General features: G+C 46.1%; 1 protein-coding gene across 8 annotated transcripts in view; it reads right to left on the bottom strand.

Moving 5' to 3' along the window:
- Window positions 1-22,987, bottom strand: part of FBH1 (F-box DNA helicase 1) — a 50,063-nt gene that overhangs the window by 27,006 nt on the left and 70 nt on the right. For 2 of the 8 annotated variants that reach the window (XM_047067387.1, XM_047067386.1), the window contains exons 1-8: window positions 17,529-17,848; window positions 10,806-10,961; window positions 8,048-8,649; window positions 5,346-5,476; window positions 5,105-5,240; window positions 3,640-3,830; window positions 1,203-1,295; window positions 775-869 (exon numbers count right to left, since the gene is read on the bottom strand). In XM_047067387.1, the coding sequence (XP_046923343.1) occupies window positions 775-869; window positions 1,203-1,295; window positions 3,640-3,830; window positions 5,105-5,240; window positions 5,346-5,476; window positions 8,048-8,649; window positions 10,806-10,961; window positions 17,529-17,586 (1,462 nt within the window). In that variant the 5' untranslated portion in view covers window positions 17,587-17,848. Of the gene's footprint in view, window positions 1-774; window positions 870-1,202; window positions 1,296-3,639; window positions 3,831-5,104; window positions 5,241-5,345; window positions 5,477-8,047; window positions 8,650-10,805; window positions 10,962-17,528; window positions 17,851-21,009; window positions 22,900-22,987 lie in introns of those variants that run through there. The other 6 variants (XM_047067392.1, XM_047067393.1, XM_047067391.1 and 3 more) reach the window with 6 other exon arrangements.

Below are 22,987 nucleotides of genomic sequence, written 5' to 3'. Positions count from 1 at the left end.
AGCGAAGGGGAGGGGAAAAAAGCATGTTCTGAGGAAGAAACAGATCCAGCTTTGAATTCTACCTCCTCCACTGATTTATTTAACCTGGGGCAAGTCATTTTAATTTTTCTGAGCTTCAAATCCTTATCTATAAAACACAGTTAACTAACCAGCCTTATGGAACATTGTTAGGATTCAGCACAGTGCCAGGCATTTGATGAATGGTTGCTGTTGTTTATAGTAGGATATTTAGGCAGAAAAGCAGCAGGAAGGAATCTCAGGTAGAGAAAACAATATGGGCGAAGGTTCAGACAAAAGAATAACCAAGTACTTTAGGAGACTGTAAGTACAATTAATTGACTGAGGCAAGAAAATGACAGACAGCGTATTTAGGAACGTAGGTTAGAATCAAATAGTCAGGGAAGCTCTTAGACTCTGCCCTACAGAAATCAGGGAGCTACTGACACAGGACCTGCCACTCCATGAGCCACCAGTGACCGAGCATATACAATGACAAATGACGAGCTGGGTCAATCCTGGTGGTATCGATCCCACAAACTAATTCCTATGAACTATTTGTCCAACCTAGAACTCCAGTGTGGATGCTCCCTGGATTAAAAAAAAAAAAAAAAAAAAAAAAAGGCAAGCATTCCCTAACAGCTGCCTCTAAAAGTATTTAATTGTGGGAGTTGGATAAGAGAACAAGGGAAGAAATTCTGGCAGGTAACAGGGAAGGGGGCGTGGGGATAAGAGGCATGAACCTGACTGTAGTCCACGACTGGCGAGCTCCCTTACCTGCAAATGCCATAATCTTTACCACCTGGAGGGGTTCCATCTTGTGGTTCAGAATCAGCTGTTGTTCCTGTGTGAGCTGGATGGTGGTTTTCTTGCTATAATCATTACAGAAATTAGAAAAATAGAAAGGAATTTAAAAGACCAGGTGACGGACCGTCACAAAGCAAACAGGCAAATCGGAGAAACAAAATTAACCAAACAAAAGGCCTTCCCCTTGGGGTGATAAAAATGCTCCAAAGCTAGCTTATGATGTTGGTTGCACACTCAGTAAATTTACTGAAAGTCACTGAATTGTACAATTAAAACGGGTGAGTTTTATGTAATGTAAATTATACCTCAAGGAAGCTGTTAAGACAAAACACCTCTCCTCCTTAAGAAAGAATCGAGACTAGAAGACAACACACACACACACATCCCTATACACATACCCTGGCCAAACCGATGGTTCCTCTTTAACTTCTGCGGCCTGAGTACAGGAATTCTCCTGAAGATACAGGCAATAGAAAATGTTGTAGTGAATCCTAATAGGGAAAAAGCAGATTTAGAGATTTTCAAATTAAGTCACAATCTGTATCTTGTTTTCCACAGATGTATTTAGATTCCTTACCATTTCTCAAAAGAAATACCTACCACCATTTTATGGAAATAAAAATAAAAACTAAAAATAAAACACTTTAAATATACCTAGAACTGACCAAAACACTCAGAAAGCACAGCTCGGGAAAGATGCCTGGCTCCTTTGTAATGGCAAAGGAGAGAGACCAGGACATGTTCTTTGGGGAACAAGTCACTAGCTATGACCCTAAGAGACGACACAAAAGCAGTAAGAACCAGCTGAAAACAAATGTAAATTCTACTCCCAGCAGTGAGATTCTTGTTCAGAATCAATTTAACATCATCTTATCTTTCTGAGACTCCTTTGCTCTGCTCTCTGCTTCTTGTAAGGTGATCACTGGTGGAGAAGCATGAAGAACATTCTATCTTTTAAGGGCCCAAAGGAAGGGTGCTACACAGATAACAAGATATGATTACCAACGACTGAAAACAAGACGGCCTCCAAGTCACCACGAGGGGCCAAAGATGACACAGGGCACCTGCTAGAGGCGACTCCAAAGTCTATGTTCACACCGACCCCAGACTTCGCTCCCTCCATCACCAGCTGCCCACATTTAGTGCACCGCTCCCTGCACCCAGAGTGAGAAGTGATCTCCAAGCAACAAACCCCTTTAATAACATGACACGTCAGTGTCCAGTATTATTATCTCCCAGGTAAAGCAGGACGAAATACAGAAACACAACAAAATTCAACACATCACACCCTCCATCCCTTATCTCTGTCCTTGTGAGCATGGAGGTAATTAGCAGGTTCAAATTTGCACTTGACAACATTATTCACCATTTGTGTATTTGTCTCACCCAAATTAAACATTAAACTCCTTGAGGCGCCTGGGTGGCTCATTCAGTTAGGCGTCTGACTTCAGCTCAGGTCATGATCTCACGGTTCGTGAGTTTGAGCCCTGTGCCGGGCTCTGTGCTGGCAGTTCAGAGCCTGGATCCTGCTTCGGATTCTGCGTCTCCCTCTTTCTCTGCCCTTCCCCCATTCACACTCTGTCTCTCTCAAAAATGAATAAACGTTAAATAAAAAAAAAAGATTATTAAACTCCTTGTCCCATGGTGTGGGATACAACGTAAATTATGTTCAATGATGAAACTTAACTCAGAAACACAGCGTATACTGCGACATTTCTGGAGAATGAATGCTCCATCCGACGGGGCCACAGCTCACAGGGCACCACCAGCCATGCCCATGGACTCCAGAGGAAGGAAATCCTCTCTGCACCTTCCGCTTTCCCAGGACAGGTGCATCATCACACCGCCTGTCTCTGGGTCGGTGATCAGGGCCCTCTGACCGCTGCCCCTCACTGTGGCCCACATCAGCTTCCCTCATCTGGCCGCTGTCGGCCTCACATAACCACGTACTGGTGTCCTTATTACAGCCCTCCACACTAGACTGCGTCTGTTCCTTGTAGACACTAACTTCGTTCCCGTCTTTGGGCCCTGAAATGATCTACTCCTTCTGCTAAAACATTCTCCCCTCAAACCTTAATTCAAATGGCCCAGCCCCACCTTGGCATTCAGGTTTCCATTCAAATGTTACTTCCTCAGAGAAGCTTCTCCCCACCCCACGTAACGCAGTGTTCCCCGCCTCCTTTGCCCGCCCCCCAGGTCTTTTTCTTTGTACCGCTTCCCGCTCACTAAAATGTCCCTGTTGAATGCATCTACTTACGGTATCTGGCTCCCCTCCCTAGAACACACAGTCCACGGAGGCAAAGATATTGGCTGACTCATTCCCAGTGGCATCCCGGACGCCTGAAAAACTAGCTGACATGCAGCAGGTGCTTAAAGTTTGCTGCGTCTCTCCAACCTGGCCTGTGTGCACCTGCCGGCAAGCAAAAGCAGGACGGTCGCTCGGGACCAACAACCCACGCGCTAGAGGTGATCAGGCAGGCAAGAGTCGGCCACGATTCTTACGTCCTGCCCCAACAGACAAACGGACGAACCAAATCCTAATGCTTTCCTAGGAAGATCTGGCCACTCATGAACGAAGAATTCCTTTAGTGAGGGAACTTTCACCTGAGGCTTCTGGAGCCCTGAACGTCCACTTGCCTCAGTGCCATGTCCCACTCGAACAGCGCTTCCCATCGCAGAGCGCCCTTCCCTGCCTCGCCACGCGGGACTCCCACACTCCCCTCCTTTCACGGCTACAGAAGCGGGAGCGCGAAGGTGGGCTCTTGGGCTGGAACCCGCAGCAAGCATGGGACCTCTCCCCGCGCCCCGGCCTCAGCTCCGCCTCCCGTCGTTTACCGGTTGCTGATGTTGATCCCCTTCTCCCTCATGGCATAGAGAAGCACGGCGATACAGTACAGGGTCTCCGTGATGTCTGGCATGGTCACGGTGGAGCTGGGCCGCCTGAGGCAGAAGAGCAGCTGCTGGATGTCGTTCACACTGCTAGAGAGGAGCACGATGGCCGCCACCAGAGCCCACACGTTGACACCCTGCGAGGGGAGGGGAGAAAAGACCCAGAACACAATTACTAAAACCACGGCACACAACCAGTGAGGAAAGCCGAGCCTGGGGTTTGGCTGCCATCTCGAATGGCCCAAACTGAGTGCAGACTTCCCACACGGCATTTGGGAAACCATGGGAACCTTTTCTTTCACCCTAGACTCCCTTCTTCTCACCACTTTTGGATCTGAGTTCTTAGTTTTCTCTAGTTAGGAAACATTACTAAAGGACCTAACGTAGGACCTTGCATACTTGCATAGAGAAGACGCTCTCACCTCCCCACCATTCCTGGCCCAGCCAGTGCAAGCTCTCGGGTCCACAGAGACTCAACAGGGTCCAAGCAAGCACACATGACATGGGTACCCGCTTGGGAGGCACCACGGAGCAGAGACACAAAAGGAGACGGCAATCTTTCGGGGAGAAAATCAAGACTGACAACTCTCTGGCACTAAAACATTACTACTACTTACTTCGTGTTATTCTTTAATAATTATTAAACTTTAAGTTAAATATTAAATAAATGATTGACAATGAATCATGATGGGCACAGCATGCCGTAAGGATCTAAGAAAATGTTCACCAACACGGAAACGATCAACCCTAGATGTGCGTCTTTTTCATTCTTATCTCGCCACACATCTCTTCACTCCAGCCAGCCCGAGAAAGACATCTCACTCCACCATCACCAGCAACCACTTCAGCAAAGCCAGAAATGCACACGGCTGGATCTCCACCCATCTGCTGGTTGCAGAATACAGGCTGAGGTTGCACGTAGCTTCCGACAGAAAATTTAAGAATTCCTAATCTAGATAAGGAGCCATAGGACTGAGTCAGGAAACTGAAGACTATTTCTAGCTCCCCACTGACTCATGAGTGTCTGTAGTCAGAACCTTAATTTCTCTGGTCCTTTCAAATAACCCAGTTGTTGGCAATGAATGGGCTACCGTGTAAAGAAATCCTTATTAGCCACAGCTTTCAGAGGCCAGATGACCACTTTCTGTTGAAGATTCTTCACCAGGATGGGAAATCAGATAAATGTTCTTAAAATTCCTTCATCATTCCAAAATGACGAATCTATAACAACGTGGTCTGTTATTTCCATAATGGGACCAATGAAAAGACTGAGGCTTCAAAGCAGAGATCAAAGAAAGATTTTGAAAATAAATCTAGAATGATCTTCAGCCAAACCCAATCACCAATACGCTTCTTCCAGCGAGAAAAGGCGCTGCATTCGCCAGCAACTCCCCACAGACACTTCACTTACCGCAGCAGCCGCGTAGAGATCGGGGAGGTGCTGACGCACGCAGGCCTCTGCCTCAGGGAAGAGGAGGTGATCCCTCAGACTCCACAACGCCCGTCCGGGATCCACGCTTGGGGAGCACTTAGTGGTGGCTGTATAGCTGTACGACATTCACAGCAGAGTCGGTGAGAAAGGTGACCCTCAGCGCTAACGCATGGGAAAGGACTTCAGAGACGGCCTTCTTCCCAGAATAAAAGCAACTCACCGGATGAGGTTGAGCACACACAAGTCCGACTCCTTCTCTATACCGGAGTTCAACAGGATGCCATCCACTTTGCTCACGGCTTGTTCTTCATTCATCAGGTATCGGTAATACAGCTTCTTCCAAGGAATGAACTGAATAGTTTAAAAAAAAATCCAAAATAACACGCAGGCAATGGCTACAAGACAGCAGATGAAGCCACACACATATAAACAACCTTCTAACACTTGAAAAGCACTTAGAGCTCACAATTCAAAAGCTGGGCAGGTAGGGTGAAAACATTATGCACGTTTTGGTTGGAAACTAGGAGAACTGGGCCCTGGTTTCAGTTCCAACACCAACTTGATAATAGAATCCAGGGAAAGCTAATGCTTCAATTTCCCTTATCAGGACACTAGTACCTCTGAGTTTTAAAGAAGACCAAATAATATGAGAACCATGGCTGTACTAGTATCAGACAAAAATAGAGTCTACGTCAAACACTACTCTGAGAGAAAGAAGGGGATTACGTCAAGATAAAAAGGCCAATTCACCAGGAAGATAAAACAATCATAAATATGTATGTGCCAAATATCAGAGCTCCTAAATATAGGAAACATAGACAGCAACATAATAGTCATAGAGATTTCAATACCCCACTCTGAAAAAGGAACAGAACAATCTCCGAGCTTGGAGCCTACTTCGGATTCTGTGTCTCCCTCTCTCTCTGCCCCTCCCCTGCTTGAGCTCTTTCTCTCTCTCAAAAATAAATAAACATTAAGAAATAAAATAAATGCCTTTAAAAAAAGAGAGAGAGATTCCAATAACTGAATCAGAAATGAGGGAGGGGACATTACAAGTGACATCACAGACATCAAAGGGCACGAACAATTGCACATCGATGAATTGGACAATCAAGAAGAAATGACAACCTAGCAAGGCTGACTCATGAAGACACAGAAAATCTCCACAGACTAATAATAGGTGACTGAGTCAGTCACCAAAGACCCCCAACAAATAAAAGCCCAGGACCAGATGGCTTTGCTGGAGAATTCTCCTGAGCATTAATTCTTTTAGAAGAATTAGTATCCTTTCTTCTCAAACACTCCAAAAAAACTAAAGAGGAGGGAGGACTTCCAAACGTATTCTATCAGGCTGCCATCACCTTATACGAAAGCCAGAGAAAGACAGTGTGAGCCACAAAAACGAAAGCTGTTACAGAAAACCGGAAATAAACACATCATGTCATTGTTAGCAATGATAAAAACAGCATCAGTCTAACATTTCATGAGGTGAGCGTAAGCCAGGATATCTTTCCCCAAATCTTCCCGAGCAGAATGGACAAAGCCCTCGCTTATCCCCATCTGTGACTCTTCAGTTCGTGCTGGAGACATCTCAATTTAGTGGGTAGAAATACTAGGACATTGAGTTCCCATCTAAAGGCGGAAAGACCAAAAAAAAGTTGGGGGGGGGGGGCAGAAAGACAGTTCTCAGTGGGGCGCCTGGGTGGCGCAGTCGGTTAAGCGTCCGACTTCAGCCAGGTCACGATCTCGCGGTCCGTGAGTTCGAGCCCCGCATCGGGCTCTGGGCTGATGGCTCAGAGCCTGGAGCCTGTTTCCGATTCTGTGTCTCCCTCTCTCTCTGCCCCTCCCCCGTTCATGCTCTGTCTCTCTCTGTCCCAAAAATAAATAAACGTTGAAAAAAAAAATTTAAAAAAAAAAAAAGAAAGTTCTCAGAAAGGAGACAAGACCTCAAGCAAAGAATGAAGCAAGGGCGACATGAAATTTCCACCCAGATCTTGCATGCTTAGAAGGAAAACATACTAAGTCTGGATACGTGCATCTCTCACTAAATGCCTAAATTTCCAAACTTCGCTACATTTGAAGGCAGAGTTCATCTTCATTTCTGTGGTTTATCTGCACTGGCTAGTCTAAGGGACGTATAAGCCAAGCAAAACATACTCCCAGCCCTCAGGTTTGCTCTTGAACCTGCACCTGGGACGGAAGAAGGGTACCTAAAGCCCAAGCAGAAGGGCAGGACGAAGTAAGCAGCAGGAAGTCTCTTCTGAGAGCACGGGCTGCCCGCTGTATCAGCCTCAAAAGGGACACCGGGGTGATTCCGCGCAAGACTCATTTATGAATCACCTACCGTATGTAAAATATCATGGGCACAGTGCAGAATGCAAAAACAAACAGGACCAGAGCCTCCCATCCATGAGCCAACAATGCAAAAGGAAGAGGAAGGTTCTCTAAAACATAACACAGATGCGATAAGCCTCAGACAGAGGGAGAGACTGCTACAGAAACACAAGGAAGAGAAAGTACGAGATTTCCATTTCACTTTTCAAGGAGTGAAGCCTCGAAGACGTAAGACCTCGAAGGCGTAAGACGCGAACAGAGACAGGAGGGGCCCTTTCCACGGGGTGGGGGTGGGGAAGCGGCTGGACCACCCAGCAAAGGGTAAGGAATATGCAGTCGATGCTCACGATGCAGAAAGCTACTTGGGGAGAGATCACAGGCCGATGTTGAGAACCGAGCAAGGAGGCTGCGAGCACATAGGACAAACAAGGAAAGCCTTAAAAGCCCCCAGGGAATCTGGATGTTATTCTGCAGGCAAACAGAAACCACCATTTCTGAGGCGGCACGAAGATCGGAGGTACGCATTAGGTGGAACTGATCCGCGTGCTTTCAGAGAAGACCTCAGAGAGCCACGCGTGCTGTACGTACCAGCGGATCGCTGATGATCTCCCTCCAGAAGTGGCACACTAAGCTCACGTTCCAGTAGAGATCTTCCACGGGGAGGAAAGCAAAGATGTGCCTCAGGACCTCACTGGGCAGGCTGCCCATGTGGCTCTGGGGTTCCTGGCAAGGCAAGGTCCCCAGGAGCCCATAGTAAGAGTCAGGAATGGGGTCAGGACCGACGTCTTCCACTTCCTGGCTGGGTTCTCCGGACTCCGCAGAGGGCCGGGACACAAAGTCCTCTGCTTCCTGCCTGGCTTCCCGGGGTCTTGGGCATGACAGGAGCGAACGATGCCGTGGCGTTTTCTTAGAAGCCCCGTCCCACTGACTGGTCCCTGTTGCTGGATTCCTCTCGTCCTCAAAGGACCGGGACCGCTTCCTTGCAGGCGGCGCGGTCCCTGACGAGCCCAGTCTGGCTTCTCCATCACCTTCTCGAGGCAGGGCACAGTTGCTCTCCGCGGCAAAGATCATTTCCCCCTCCGAGTCCTTAGAGGTGTCCTGGCCCACAGAATTGCTTTTGGCCATGTCATTGGTGCGCCGCTGCTGGCCAGCTAGGAGGAATTCAGTGCTGTACCTTTGACATCCTTGACCTGTATGGAAACCCAAACAGGATGAACAAGAAACGGACAGTGACCGCCGACCCACTGTGGACCCAAACGAGACCGGCTAATTTTTAATTAACGTTATTAACACAGAGAAGAGAGGAGGATAGATTTAGGTCGAGTGATTACATACATGGCTTAATTGAAAAAATATTTCCATGTGGCTCTATCATATAGTCAGACACGTACACGGAAAGAGACAAAGGCCAGTCTCTGGCTGGTCTGAGGACCACATTCCACCTCGCAGTATGTACAAACTGAACACCTGAATGGACAGACAAAAAGTCAACAGCTGCTCACGTGGACACACCCACTAACAAAAACTCACTTCTCCTGGCTCGCTCTTACAACAGAAAATCTAAGTTTGCATGAGTAGAAAAGACTTCACGTTATTAGGAGTCAGGAAAACCTACTCCTTTGACTCAGTTAAAATCCCTTTATGTTTTTTTCTTCCTGTGAAGCGAACATATTAATTTATCTTAAAATAAAAAGAAAGGAGTCAATATCCTTTGCATATTATCAGAGTGGTACCTAACCTAGTCCACGCATTTATTCGATAAGTATGTATGCAGCACCTGTGATTCTGAGACAAATAGAAAGTGACACATGAAGATAAAAAAAAAAAAAAAAAAAAGGAAAGAAAGGGGCGCATGGGTGGCTCAGTCAGTTGGGTATCTGACTTCGGCTTGGGTCATGATCTCATGGTTTGTGAGTTCGAGCCCCATGTCAGGCTCTGTGCTGGCAACTCAGAGCCTGGAGTCTGCTTGGGATTCTGTGTCTCTGACTCTGTCTGCCCCTCCCCGACTCTCACGCTGTCTCTCTCTCTCTCTCTCTCTCTCTCAAAAAATAAATAAACATTAAAAAAAAAAAGTGAAACATGGGATATACAGTCCCTGACCTCCCAGATTTTTAGGCACGTAAGGGAGTCCAAATGGTGATTTCACACATCACCAATGTATTTTAAACCCTCAGCAATATATACAACAAAATACATGATTCCTTCCTGAAATGGCTGTAGCCAGAATTCTTACTTTGGAAAATAAGAGAGTGGAACAAAACTAGATTTAGCCTTAACAGAATTTATAGAATTTAATATTTTCTACGTTAGGTGAAAAAAAAGTATAACTGATTCTGGGGCAATCTGATAGAAACCCAGAGTTTAAAATCGATAGGTCTGGGTGAAATCCCGGTATTTTCCAATTGTGGGATTCAATCACACCAGTATCTGGAGAGACTGCCACATGCTGAGTGCTAAAACTCTGCACGGAAACATAGACATGATAATGAAGTCTTTGTCAGCGAAGAACTCACAACACAGAGAAGCTGACTGAATATACACAAAACAAACAAAAGATCACCACTGGGTTTAAACTGCCTCATTAGCAGTTCCAAAAGTGATAAACACATCAGACAATATTTAAAGATGACTAGGTAAGATCTGAGTTGGATTCTGAAGTTAAATACATCAAAGGGAAATAATGCAATCAGGATTACACTAACAGGTATTAGTAACAAAAGTAGGGTTTCGTTTGGCATAGAGAGGGGTAATAAGAAAACCAAACTACCAGAAAGAGCTTGCATGTAATTAATAAGTATTGGGTGATGGCCAAGTCTGAGCCTGCGTCCAGGATGGTAACAGGGGAACATTTCGCTGCAGTGGCATGACAGAAAATGGTACTCAAGAATATTAACTTCATGAAGTATTTTCCAGTTGATTTGGAATAAAACCTAACGGCATGGAGACAGGTTACTGCAGCAGCCCAGGTACAAGGGGACAAAGGGTACAGCCTACCATGAAAGCATTAGATGAGGGGACCTTCTGGAGAATACTAATGGCCCCAGTGGACTTACTGACGGACTACTGAAAGTCAGAAAATCGCAGTGGTTTGACGCTGATGCACGTCTTCTGCCACGTTGTGATTAAGCAAGCTAACGGAATTCATTCAGCCACGTTTTCCTGGGGCTTTTACCAACCATATATAGTGGATGGAATTTTCACGGAAACTCACAAATAATGAAAAACGTGTCAAACTATTGCAACAAGACTACAAAATAACAGCAGGGATATTTACAAACACCAGGAGATACTCAAAGGCCACACATGCTACATATTCTGAAATGGGAGGTATTTTGGGAAGACATACCCCTAGTCCCTCTTTTTGTTCTGGGTCTAGGATAGAGACCGTGGTTCGGGTCTCTGTTGGTCCATCTTTGACCGAAGGGCTGGGTCACAGCCAAGTGACTCCGAGCCAAATGTTGGCAGTCGATGGCTGTAAGATGCTTCCGTTTAAACCGTCTCACTGTTTTGTACCAACAGGCAGAAAAAATGGGACACTCGTTAGTTATCACCAACTCTACAAGCTAGCCAGAAAATTATACTTAACTTCCAGAACCACAGTCACTGTGGACCACCCCAGCCAGCCCTCTCCTTCGTCCCTATATTCCCATCGACTTTCAGTCATTTTACAGTTTTCTTAGCATTTCTTCCTTAGAATTTAAGGAAGAACCCGAAAATAAGATCCTAAAATGATTCTTTTTATTTATTATACCTTCTGAAAGCCCTGCTCATGAACTGTTTATTCAAAAGGAATTTACCACTAATGGATAAATTGAGATCTGGCATCTTTTCCTTGACTTCAGCCAGGCCATTGATGTTCCCATAATAACCATAAATATTTCAGAGTTGGCTACACCTTTGCAAAAATAAACTCATTTGTCATCCCCTGTGCATACTAGCTTCTCTGAGTCCCAGAAGCAGAACACAGTGACTAATGAAACAGTCACTGTAAATTCCTTGAGGGGACCACGATGTATGCCTCTCCACCCCCAGAGCATGTCAGTATTGGCGTTGATGTAGAAGACAGGAGCAAAGCCCCCAAGTAGAAGAGAATCGAATACACTCTGGAGGATCTGCAGAGGAGGAAATTTCATACCCTCCCTTAGCAACACATCACAGCACCAACTGTGCCTAGAATTCCGTCTCAGGGGTATTGACATTAGTAGCTTTACATTAATCGTTTCCTATCAGGATATTACTTTCATGTTTAACCGAGACTTCATGCTTCTGTATCTGTTAACACATAGAAGATCTAACTACCTCCTTATGGCATTAAATAGAATAGTTAGACTACTGTTCAGCATTTTGATTAGTTACATTTAAAAAGAAAGAAAAAGGGGAGAGAAAAGACAGGAATAGATAGGACAGAATTAAAGTTGTCCTTTCCAGAAGATGGTCAAGAAAGAATAAAAGCGGTTTTCACAGGTCCTAAAAATACTCATGTAAATCGTAGTGTCAAATGCCAGAAGCTCACTCAACATTTAAGCATGAAAATGTCTAAAACCAAGTCACTGAGAAGTATAACTACAGCACAATTTGTTTGTTTTTTTATCATTAATCCCCCTTGGCCCTTAACTTCTTCAGAAATGATCCTTCCAAATTTCAGTTCATTCTTTGAAGGCTTAACAGAAGTTTAAAAAAAAAAAAAAAAATCTTGGGCAATCCCTATCAAAATGACACCGGCATTCTTCACAGAGCTTCACAATCCTAACATTTGTATGGAACCAGAAAAGACTCTGAATAGCCAAAGCAATCCTGAAAAAGAAAACCAAAGCTGGAGACATCACAATCCCAGACTTCAAGCTGTAATCATCAAGACAGTATGGTACTGGCACAAAACAGACACATAGGTCTGTTTTCAACAGATTACAGAACCCAGAAATGGACCCACAAACGTATGGCCAACTAATCTTTGACAAAGCAGGAAAGAGTATCCAATGGAATAAAGACAGTCTCTTCAGCAAATGGTGCTGGGAAAACTGGACAGCGACAAGCAGAAAAATGAAGCTGGACCACTTTCTTACACCATACACAAAAATAAACTCAAAATGGATAAAATACCTCAATGTAAGACAGGAAGCCATCAAAATCCTAGAGGAAAAGGCAGGCAAAAACCTCTCTGACTTTGGCGGCAGCAACTCCTTACTCAACAGGTCTCCAGAGGCAAGGGAAACAAAAGCAAAAATGAACTATTGGGACCTCACTAAAATAAAAAGGTTCTGCATCGCGAAGGATACAATCAGCAAAACTAAAAGGCAACTTGATGGAATGGGAGAAGATATTTGCAAATGGCATTATCAGATAAAGGGTTAGTATCCAAAAATCTACAAAGACCTTATGAAACCCAACTCCCAAAAAAAGAAGAAATGGGCAAAAGACCTGAGTAGACACTTTTCCGAAGAAGACATCCAGATGGCCAACAGACACATGAAAAAATGTTCAACGTCACTCATCATCAGGGAAATACAAATCAAAACCACAATGTGATACCACCTTACTCCAGTCAGAATGGCTAAAATTAACAACTCAGGCAACAACAGATGTTGGCGAAGATGCAGAGAAAGAGGATCTCTTTTGCACTGCTGGTGGGAACGCAAGTTGGTGCAGCCACTCTGGAAAACAGTATGGAGGTTCCTCAAAAAATTAAAAATAGAACTACCCTATGACCCAGCAACTGCACTACTAGGTATTTATCCAAGGGATACGGGTGTGCTGTTTAGAAGGGGCACATGCACCCCAATGTTTATAGCAGCACTATCAACAATAGTCAAATTATGGAAAGAGCCCAAATGTCCATCGACAGATGAATGGATAAAGAAGATGTGGTATACATATATACAACGGAGTATTACTCGGCAATCAAAAAGAATGAAATCTAGGGGCGCCTGGGTGGCTCAGTTGGTTGGGTGGCCGACTTCGGCTCGGGTCATGATCTCGCGGTCCGTGAGTTCGAGCCCCGCGTCGGGCTCTGTGCTGACAGCTCAGAGCCTGGAACCTGTTTCAGATTCTGTGTCTCCCTCTCTCTGACCCTCCCCCGTTCATGCTCTGTCTCTCTCTGTCTCAAAAATAAATAAACGTTAAAAAAAATTAGAAAAAAAAAAAGAATGAAATCTTGCCATTTGCAACTATGTGGATGGAACTAGAGGGTATTATGCTAAGCAAGATAAGTCAGAGAAGACAGATATAGGACTTCACTCCTATGAGGAACTTAAGGTACAAAATAGATAAACATAAGGGAAGGGAAGCAAAAACAATACAAAAACAGGGAGGGGAACAAAACATAAGAGACTCTTAAATACAGAGAACAGAGGGTTGCTAGAGGGGTTGTGGGGGAGGGGATGGGCTAAATGAGTAAGAGGCATTAAGGAATCTACTCCTGAGATCACTGTTGCACTATATGCTACTTAACTTGGATGTAAACTTAAAATTTTTTTTTAATCTTGGGGCACCTGGGTGGCTCAGTCGGTTAAGTGTTCGAGTTTGACTCAGATCATGATCTCATGGTTCGTGAGTTCAAGCCCCATGTTGGGCTCTGTGCTGACAGCTCAGAGCCTGGAGCCTGCCTCCGATTCTGTGTCTCCCTCTCTCACTACCCCTCCCCCACTCTCGCTCTCTTTCAAAAATAAACAAACATTGGGGCGCCTGGGTGGCGCAGTCGGTTAAGCATCCGACTTCAGCCAAGTCACGATCTCGCGGTCCGTGAGTTCGAGCCCCGCGTCAGGCTCTGGGCTGATGGCTCAGAGCCTGGAGCCTGTTTCCGATTCTGTGTCTCCCTCTCTCTCTGCCCCTCCCCCATTCATGCTCTGTCTCTCTCTGTCCCAAAAATAAATAAACGTTGAAAAAAAGTAAATAAAAATAAACAAACATTAAAATAAATAAGCAAATAAATAAAAACATTAAAAAAATAGCTTCATTCACGCTTAGAGGCAAAAAATGAATGTGAGCTGTGTCTATATTAAAAAAATAAAATGTACTTGAAATTTTCTACATTGAAAAAAATAAACTTAGAGTCTGATTATTCTCTTTTTGTATGTAAGCATGACTTTACCACCTCTGCTCCAAACCCTTCATATAACAAAAGTCAACAACCTAATCATTTTTGCCTGAATGGGGACCTGTGGTCTGACTGGCAAAGGAAGGTAAAGAAGGAAAAGAAGGTAAACGGTAAAAAACAGTAAAGGTGAAAGAAGGTAAAGCTACAGTGCGCTTTCCAGAATACTGACAAATCCTGGCCCCCAATTCAGGTGCTCCGTGTACACCAGGTTCAGCTGCACAATTCCAACCAATAAGCCCACTAACACTGCCCACTCCAAATGTATGACTGAGTTTGCTTTTTTAGCAATTCAAATATCCCCAATTGTTTCAGAGCTGGCAAACAGAATGTCTAGAATTAGAACAGGAGATAGGTGCAAAAAGTTACTAATAGAGAGTATCTTATTTAAAGAAGGCGAAGGTCTACTGCCAAAGTGGCCTGGAGAGAGGGGGAAAGCTGTCACAGGTAAAGTCACAAAAGAATAAAAGGGACATCAAACCACTCGTATCCATACGACTCAGGGCCTTGGGGCCAGCTCAGACGTGCTCAGCTAACCGGTACGAGTCAGGTAAAGGAAGACTTCCAAAAGGCAAGAGACACAGAACCAGTTCGAACACCGGGGCCAATCAAGGGCTTAGATGCCCACCCAAGTCTACAATATACCCTTAAATTCAGCTTTCAGAAACTTTTTAAAAACTTTTTTTCAATGTTTACTTATTTTTGAGAAAGAGAGACAGAGCATGAGTGGGGGAGGGGCCGAGAGAGAGGGAGACACAGAACCCAAAGCAGGCTCCAGGCTCGGAGCTGTCAGCACAGAGCCCGACGCGGGGCTCAAACTCGTGAGCCTCGAGATCATGACCTGAGCCGAAGTCAGACACTTAACCAACTGAGAAACCCAAGCGCCCCTGGAAACTGTTAAACCAGACAGTAGCTGACAGCAGGTGTGTATAGACGAGGTACTAATACAGACGCCACTCACCCTGGAACTTTTTCTGTAAAAGTACCTGAGAATGGCTTCATCCCAGCCTTCCCCAGCTGACTAACTATAACAACGATGCCATAATGAGAACACAGAGGCACTGATAATGACCATCAACCAGGTAGTAATGCCTTAAACACGTGCCCAGGAGTCAGACCGACAAGAAGTGTGCTCCAAGCAGGTAAGGAACTAAGTCTTTCCCGCTACTGTACCCTCTGCACACAGCACCTGTTCAACAGCCACTGAGGGTGAAGGAGGAGGAGAGAGCAGGGAAGCAGTTAGGTTGGGGGGCACAGGACCCCAAGCTCCAAGATCACAAGGAATTGGCCACAGAACTGCCTGCATGTGGAACTCAGCAAGGGCAGACCACACAGGGGGGGTTCCTAAAGGTACTGCCCCAGACAGACAAGAGGACATCAGGAATACCCAAAAGGAACTGTTTGTGGAAAAGCAGGCAATATGGACAAGGTAAGTATTTATGTTATAAAAATACGTCAGAATCTTAAATGTTTGTGGAGAGAATAAAATGTCTGCAGAAACCTTACAAAAGCACAAGAGCAGAGGAAAGACGTTAACAGGTATGAGGGGAACACAGTGCCCTGCTTCCGGAGGGTTCTGGCATATTCCCGTGTATTCTGGCGTGAAGCCATCACGGAGGAAGCTACAGTTAAGAGCGGCGGTAGGAGCAGGGCGCCTAGGCCAAGAGATCTGGCTTCTGGACATCGCCCATCTGAAATGGCGTCCCCTGAGCCCGTGACTGCCTACCTGGGAGCCAGACTGACACACTGACTGGACTGACACATCACAAATTACTTGTTGGACTTCAGCGAGAAGTCAGAAAAACTAGCCTGTTATTTTCTCTGGCCCTCAGATCTCGGAGACATGACGCGCCGTGACCCACTGCACTGAGAGCCAGCAGCCCTGTGTCCGGCTACCCTGGAGTCAAATCCTTGAACTAAAGGGCTGTGTGGCACCTTCTCAGATCCGGAATCGCAAGACCGCCTCCGCCTGGGAGGGGCAGTAACCACCGAAAGCCTTGACTCCCTTATCCTTAAAAACGGCAATACGATAGCCTGCCACGCTGAATGCACAGGATGGCTGAGGCCCGAATGAGACAGCGTACAGGAAAACACTTCATGACGTCCCATCGAGGCTGACATGTGAGGATGAGAGTCCACCACACCAGGGCGTCTCCTGAAAGGCCCAGGATCCACTGTAACAGCAGGAGGGTTCTTGTGAGAGGGTAAAAAAAAACACCAGAGCAAAATTCTAACCATCTCTCCATTCTTATTAACAAGCCAGCGGTTCAAATATAACTTTTCGAAACAGAAGCTCAAATGCTGCCTCCTCCTCCTGAATCACCCGAACCTCGCGGCATGCCTCCCTCCTCTGACCGGCAAGCGCGCGATGCTCCCCTTATTGTTCGAAGCTGCTGGAGAGTCTCTAAGGAGCACAGGTGGAGAGTGCTCCGTGACAAGCTCGCAAGGTTAGGCCCGTGCCATAGGGGTCCCCTGCGCACCACAGCAGGCGTCTGCGCCCCTCTTGGGACCCTGGCACAGTGACTAACAGACATGTATCATCTCCCTCATGCCAGGACAGGGAAAGACTGAGAACGTACGAAAGCCGTTTTGTCACACAGAACTCTGCCTGTTCCTACACTGCTTTTTCTGTCATGGCTTTCGTACAGCCTGACACGTGTCCCCAACCCCCACTCTCACGGCCCCCCTTTCGAGTACCCACAGCTCAGACCGCGAGCACCTCAGGTTCCCACTCTCTGCTGTCTGACTTCAAAGCGGTGATTACCGGGAGGAATTATGACCTTCACCCATCATCCAATCTCTGCACAGATGTCATTCTGTCCTGTGCCAGGCCCGCTGACAGAGGCTGGACCCTCGCCAGCCTCCCTGGAACTAGTTATTCTCAACCCCTCCTAGACCAGCAGCCCCTCTACGGCTGAGAACCCACTGTATCACCTTATCCCTCAAAGTTCTGAGGACAACTCCTTGCAAGTAACAGACCTTCCAATACTCGATGAATGAGAAACACGTGGCTGTGGTTCCTCAATCCTGTTTTCATCTGTCGGCTTCACTCCAGGATCTCTGCTGCACGACAAGTCACAGAAAGCGGGGTGCTTTTGGTTTTGTGGCAAAGACAGTGGTTTCTCTTCTTCCTCAGTACACAGCTCGTCTAACACTCCTCTGTCTCGACCACGGCTGGGATGTCACCCTGACTGAGCTGAAGCCAATGGCACGTGAATAAATGGGATGGGTGCCGGGGCTCCTGGCTGGCTCCGTAGGTTAAGCATCCGACTCTTGATCTTGGCTCAGGTTGTGATCTCGCTGTTTGTGAGTCCGAGCCCCGCGTCGGGCTCTGTGCTCCTGGCACGGAGCCTGCTTGGGATTCTGTCTACCCCTTCCTCTGCCTCAACTCGTGCTTGCTGTCTCGTTCTCTCTCAAAATAAAATTTTTTTAATTAAAATTAAAAAAAAAAAAGGGGGGGACGGGTTCCTCTTCCAGGTCAGGACCATAAGACCTCTCAGGCTTACTCCTCCATTCTGTGCCCCTCTTCCAGTTAATGGAGAACTGGACTCCCTAGGGCATCCTTAGAAGCCCCATGTTCAAAATGGAAGCATTTCCAGCAGCCTCGGTCCTTGGATGACTGCTTTAAAGAGTGCCACCCCATCTCCCACTCTCCGATACTTACACACACACACACACACACACACACACACACACACACAAACGTGAAACCACCTCAGACTGTTAGAAGATGGAGAAATGAACTCTGATTGTCCTTACATGTTTGGACCTGTCACTGCAGCCAAACCTACTTTAACCGGTCGAGGATCATCGAAATTAACATGAAGTACTTTCTTTCTTCCTCTACATTACTAACCAGAAATGATAACAGAAAGTCCTCTAAAACTTGCAGGTTACAGACCTCAATGGACAAGATGAAGATACTAAGCGCCTCCAATTTCTGGAGGAAAAGATTGCAAAATAACTGCTTAAAAAAATAAACAAATCTAGGGGCGCCTGGGTGGCGCAGTCGGTTAAGCGTCCGACTTCAGCCAGGTCACGATCTCGCGGTCCGTGAGTTCGAGCCCCGCGTCAGGCTCTGGGCTGATGGCTTGGAGCCTGGAGCCTGTTTCCGATTCTGTGTCTCCCTCTCTCCCTGCCCCTCCCCCGTTCATGCTCTGTCTCTCTCTGTCCCAAAAATAAATAAACGTTGAAAAAAAAAAAAAATTAAAAAAAATAAAATAAAATAAACAAATCTAGGTAACTCTCTAGTACAAGGTACCTGACCGGAGAGACTGCTCAGAACAAGAGCCACAGAGGGCAGTCCTGCTACTAACTCACTGCGTCCCCGAACCTCGAACCTCGTGTTGGCTCCCCATGAGCCCCCGCTTTTCTCGGAGGGGCTCTGTGAGGACGGACAGGTGGGCACTTTCCCTCTCGTGCTTCCGATGGAGGCAGCGGGGGTGTGCTGCGGTGTGACGACAGGGGTTCACAGCTCAAACTGCAACTAAGGACCCAATTTAAACACAGTTAACGGAGTTACCTCCCCAACTTGAGCACTGCAGAAAGTGTTCATTCGAGCCAGCAAGCACCCACAGTGATAAAACCACCCCCCTCACATCTCTGAGATACTGGTAACAATTATTCACTGGTAACAATTATTCACGTAACTACATACTTCTTACATCTCGTAGGCAAATTGTACCACTACTGCCGTTATTTTATCGCTACTATATTATCGCCAACTGTACGTTAACAGGTCCTCCCTGCTGGACTGAAAGGTCTGTATTCTAGGGGGAGGAGGGAGGAAGGAGGGACTCACTCAGCCCTGCACCCAGCACATATTGTTCCATGAGTGACTGCGACTAAACTAACAAATGCACAACCACTGCGCTGTTTCCCTCGATAAAAGTTTGGTTCTTCCTTGGCTCCGAAACCCTCCCCTACACCTCACAGCTTCTAAGTGCTTCATAGCTGCTGAAGTTCCTTCACATATGCCCACTGGAACTTCACGCAATGCTACGACGGGGCCACGATTTCACGGGGGGCTCAGACAAGGCTTGCTTCAAGTCGCAATGCGGCTTGCAGGTGACAGCACGTAGTTCTTCTGACTCCCTAAGGGGCAGTGTTCTTTCTACTGTCACAGTCTGCCTTCCATAATCAGAAAGGTTTAAAGCAGCTTCTAAAAAAAAAAAAGCAGCTTCAGGTTTAATTTCTGGATCACTTTTTTTTTTTTTTTTACTCACTGAAATGTCATAACCAGAGATTTAATAACAAGCAAGTATTTAGGAAATGTTAGCTGAAAGGAAAATATCACTAAATACGGTAAGCTCAAAATGGAAAAACTTCAAAACAGTTTGTCCCCATTAGCACTACAAGAAACAAACACAGAAAGAAAACACTCCGGGTCTAGCTCCTATGACACGGCTTCATCTTCCTCAGATCCTCTCACGCCCCACAAACACCTGCTCCCCACGGAGAGACAGCACTCACTTGTTACAGTGCACAAGGACGGAGATGCAGGTTTCTCACAAGGATACGAAGGAACGGTGAAAGAAAAGGAAAAATAAGACAATGATGGCTATTTACAGACCAGAATACATTTTCATATATTTGACATGCTTGTTCTATTGTCCATTCATTCCACGACCACTTTTAAGTACTCAAGTATCTACCATGACCCAGATTCATTATAAACACCATGAGGGCTTCCTCTCTGAGTTTCTCTAATGTCAAATGCTATTTTAAACAGTGAGCACACAACACAGGAAAGATTTTGCCTGCCCATAAGGCAGCCCACAAAACAAACACAAGGTACCATACATACGGCAATATAAATGCTGCACAAGTGCACGCACGAAGGGCTGTGGTAGTAAAGGGGACAGAGTAACAACGTTGAAAAGGGCTTTATGAAGTGTTCAGCCTCAAAAGAGTAGGATTCAGTAAGGCAGGAGAAACAGTATGTGCAAAAAACACAGGGAAACAGCACAGCACTGGTGTGGTGCGAAATCGAATTTCATCAGAACAAGAAGTTCATGGATGGGGAACAAGGCTGGAAATGGAATTTAGAGGCACAGATTGCAAAGCGTTAAAGAGAACACTAAAGGAATTGTGGGCTTTAGTGCAGGAGGTTCAGGGGATCATCCAGTGTACCAGCCGGGTCAATGTACAGTCAAATCCACACTCCAGAACAGTAATCCTGGAAGCTGGGTCCAGAGGATGGGTAGACACAGAGACTGCCAGTAAAAAAAGACAAAGTCACTTCCCTAACCGAGACAAGAGTTGGTAAAGGCCTGGGAGCAGCAGAAACGGGGAGAAGGGGAACAGGAAGGAAGTCCAACGCCTCTTTTTTGACAAGACTGAAAGAGATCAAAGAGAAAGAACAACAAAGGTAACTGACATTTCTGCCTGGAACCCAGTGGTCAGGTCAGTAACCATGTTAAGGAGTAAAAGAGAGATAGTGTTTTTTTGTTTCACTTGCCTTTTCCTTGAAGGGGAAGATGAAAGTTTCCGGTTTTGAAAACAGTTGTTTGTTTGTTCTGTTCTAAAGTTACCTGTGAAATGCCAGGTTAAGCTCCAGGAAGGACTGGTCCTCAAAAGGCATGAGAGAGACAGTTGAAGCTCTAAGACGACGTGAGATGCTCTGATGACAGATAAATTTCTAGGAGTAAGTGATTTCACAGCCCAAAGGGCACAGACAGAATCCAAATTCAGCTTTCAAATAAAATCAGCCTGGGAAGGATAGAGGGATATGATGAGCAGAGAACAGACGATGGCAACAAATCTGAACGTACAGTTCTAAGACCAATACCAATAGCGTTCATGCGCTCCCAGATCACAAAAAGATGTCAATTATCATGAACTGATGACCAAAGCTGAATGCTACAGCACCACGAAATACGACATAAGGAGAGCAGACAGCCACGTAGCAAATCACAATGCCAGCACTGACTATGTGAGAAATGTGACACTAAACACCAGACCACAAATTCCAAAGCCTGCACAAAAGGAACGGGCAGTCCAACTGGGAAATCAGCGAGACCCAAGCACAGCTCCATCTGTTAGCATACTATAAAGATTCCTCCCCTCTACACCAAGCTCTTGCTCTAGAAAATTACAAGGGCTGTGGTCATGCTCATATCCATTATCATCTAGTTATCTAGAGGGGGATACGGAAGCTGGGTTGCTGAAGAACCTAGGAGAGGCAGAATTAATTGCGCTGGGCACTAGTTACATAACCAATTCTCTGGGTCTGAAATATTCTTATTGTGCATCTGTGTGTGTCCCCCCATTTTGTTTTTTAAAACAGGGAAACTGGAGACGTAAGGCAAGAAAAGGTGAAGCCGTGTGTAATTAGGATGGGGGAGGGCATTAGCAGCAAAAAATAGGAAGTTACTAGATGTTCAACTTCCATTTGCACCAAACCAACGGCCGTAGTAAAAGCAATGCTGGGCATGTTCTAAAACGTCATGCATTTCAAAATAATTGGATGCCTACCTTTTGTTGAAGTGGCAAGACGTAATGTAACAGTAACTTTGGCAAAGCTGATATTGGACCCACTTCTGTCTCCAATGACTACCCGTATTACTCAGTAAATGAACCAAATTCAATATGCTCATTAGGAAAACGGGCTTGTTTTCATGGGTCCCTAACAGAGATCTTTTTTTTTTTTTTTTTTTTAATCTCCGTTAATTTATTCGAGCACAGCTCCAGGAACCACCAGCTAGGAGCTACCTTTGTTCCAGAAGACTTTACTACCTGTAGTTGCACGGGGGAAAGGACTGCTTTAGGCCTCAATTTCCACACCTGTAATGATGCCTTACAGGCTTGTTTGCAGATTAGATAATTAACGTAAAGTACTTTACCACACAGCACAACACAAAAATGTAAAGCCTCTTTCCAGGCCTAGCAAATAGCAACTTTTGGACTGAAAACAGCAGAAGGTTTAAGTGACTAGTAGCCAGTAAGATCTGGCTAAGAACTCAGTACCTGCCCTAATCTCTCCCATCACCCGATACAGCCTGCTTAGATCTCAACAAAACAAGTTCGAGGCCTTCCCACCTCACCCCAATTTTCTTAATATCCAGAAAAGGGAAGGGAGACCGCAAACGAAAGAGTGGCAGAAGGACACAATCAAGTGACTCGCCCAAGGTCAAAACACTAGGGCAGAAAAGGCAATGCTGGCTTGCCAGCCACCGAGGCCACGTCCCCCAAGACTCGGTCCTCAACAACCGACGAGGGGCGACCAGCTGTCCCCTCCCCGGGCCACAGAACGCAGTGTGGGGGCGCCCCTCGCCCTACTGCGTGCACGCCCTGCCGAGCCCCGGCAGCGCGGCGGCCGGCGGCGGGCACGAACTCCTCCACCGCTGAGCTCGGCCCGGGCCCCGGAGGCCCCCGCGGCTCTGCTCCCCGCCCCGCGAGGCCGGACCCCAAAGCAGGACCCCCAGAGGTTCAGTGTC

Source organism: Lynx rufus, unplaced genomic scaffold (assembly GCF_022079265.1).
Source record: "Lynx rufus isolate CCGP_SWC_20201006 ecotype Redwood Valley unplaced genomic scaffold, mLynRuf1.p SCAF_7, whole genome shotgun sequence".
Classification (NCBI taxonomy): domain Eukaryota; kingdom Metazoa; phylum Chordata; class Mammalia; order Carnivora; family Felidae; genus Lynx; species Lynx rufus.
This window is presented reverse-complemented; position numbering and strand designations above follow the sequence as displayed.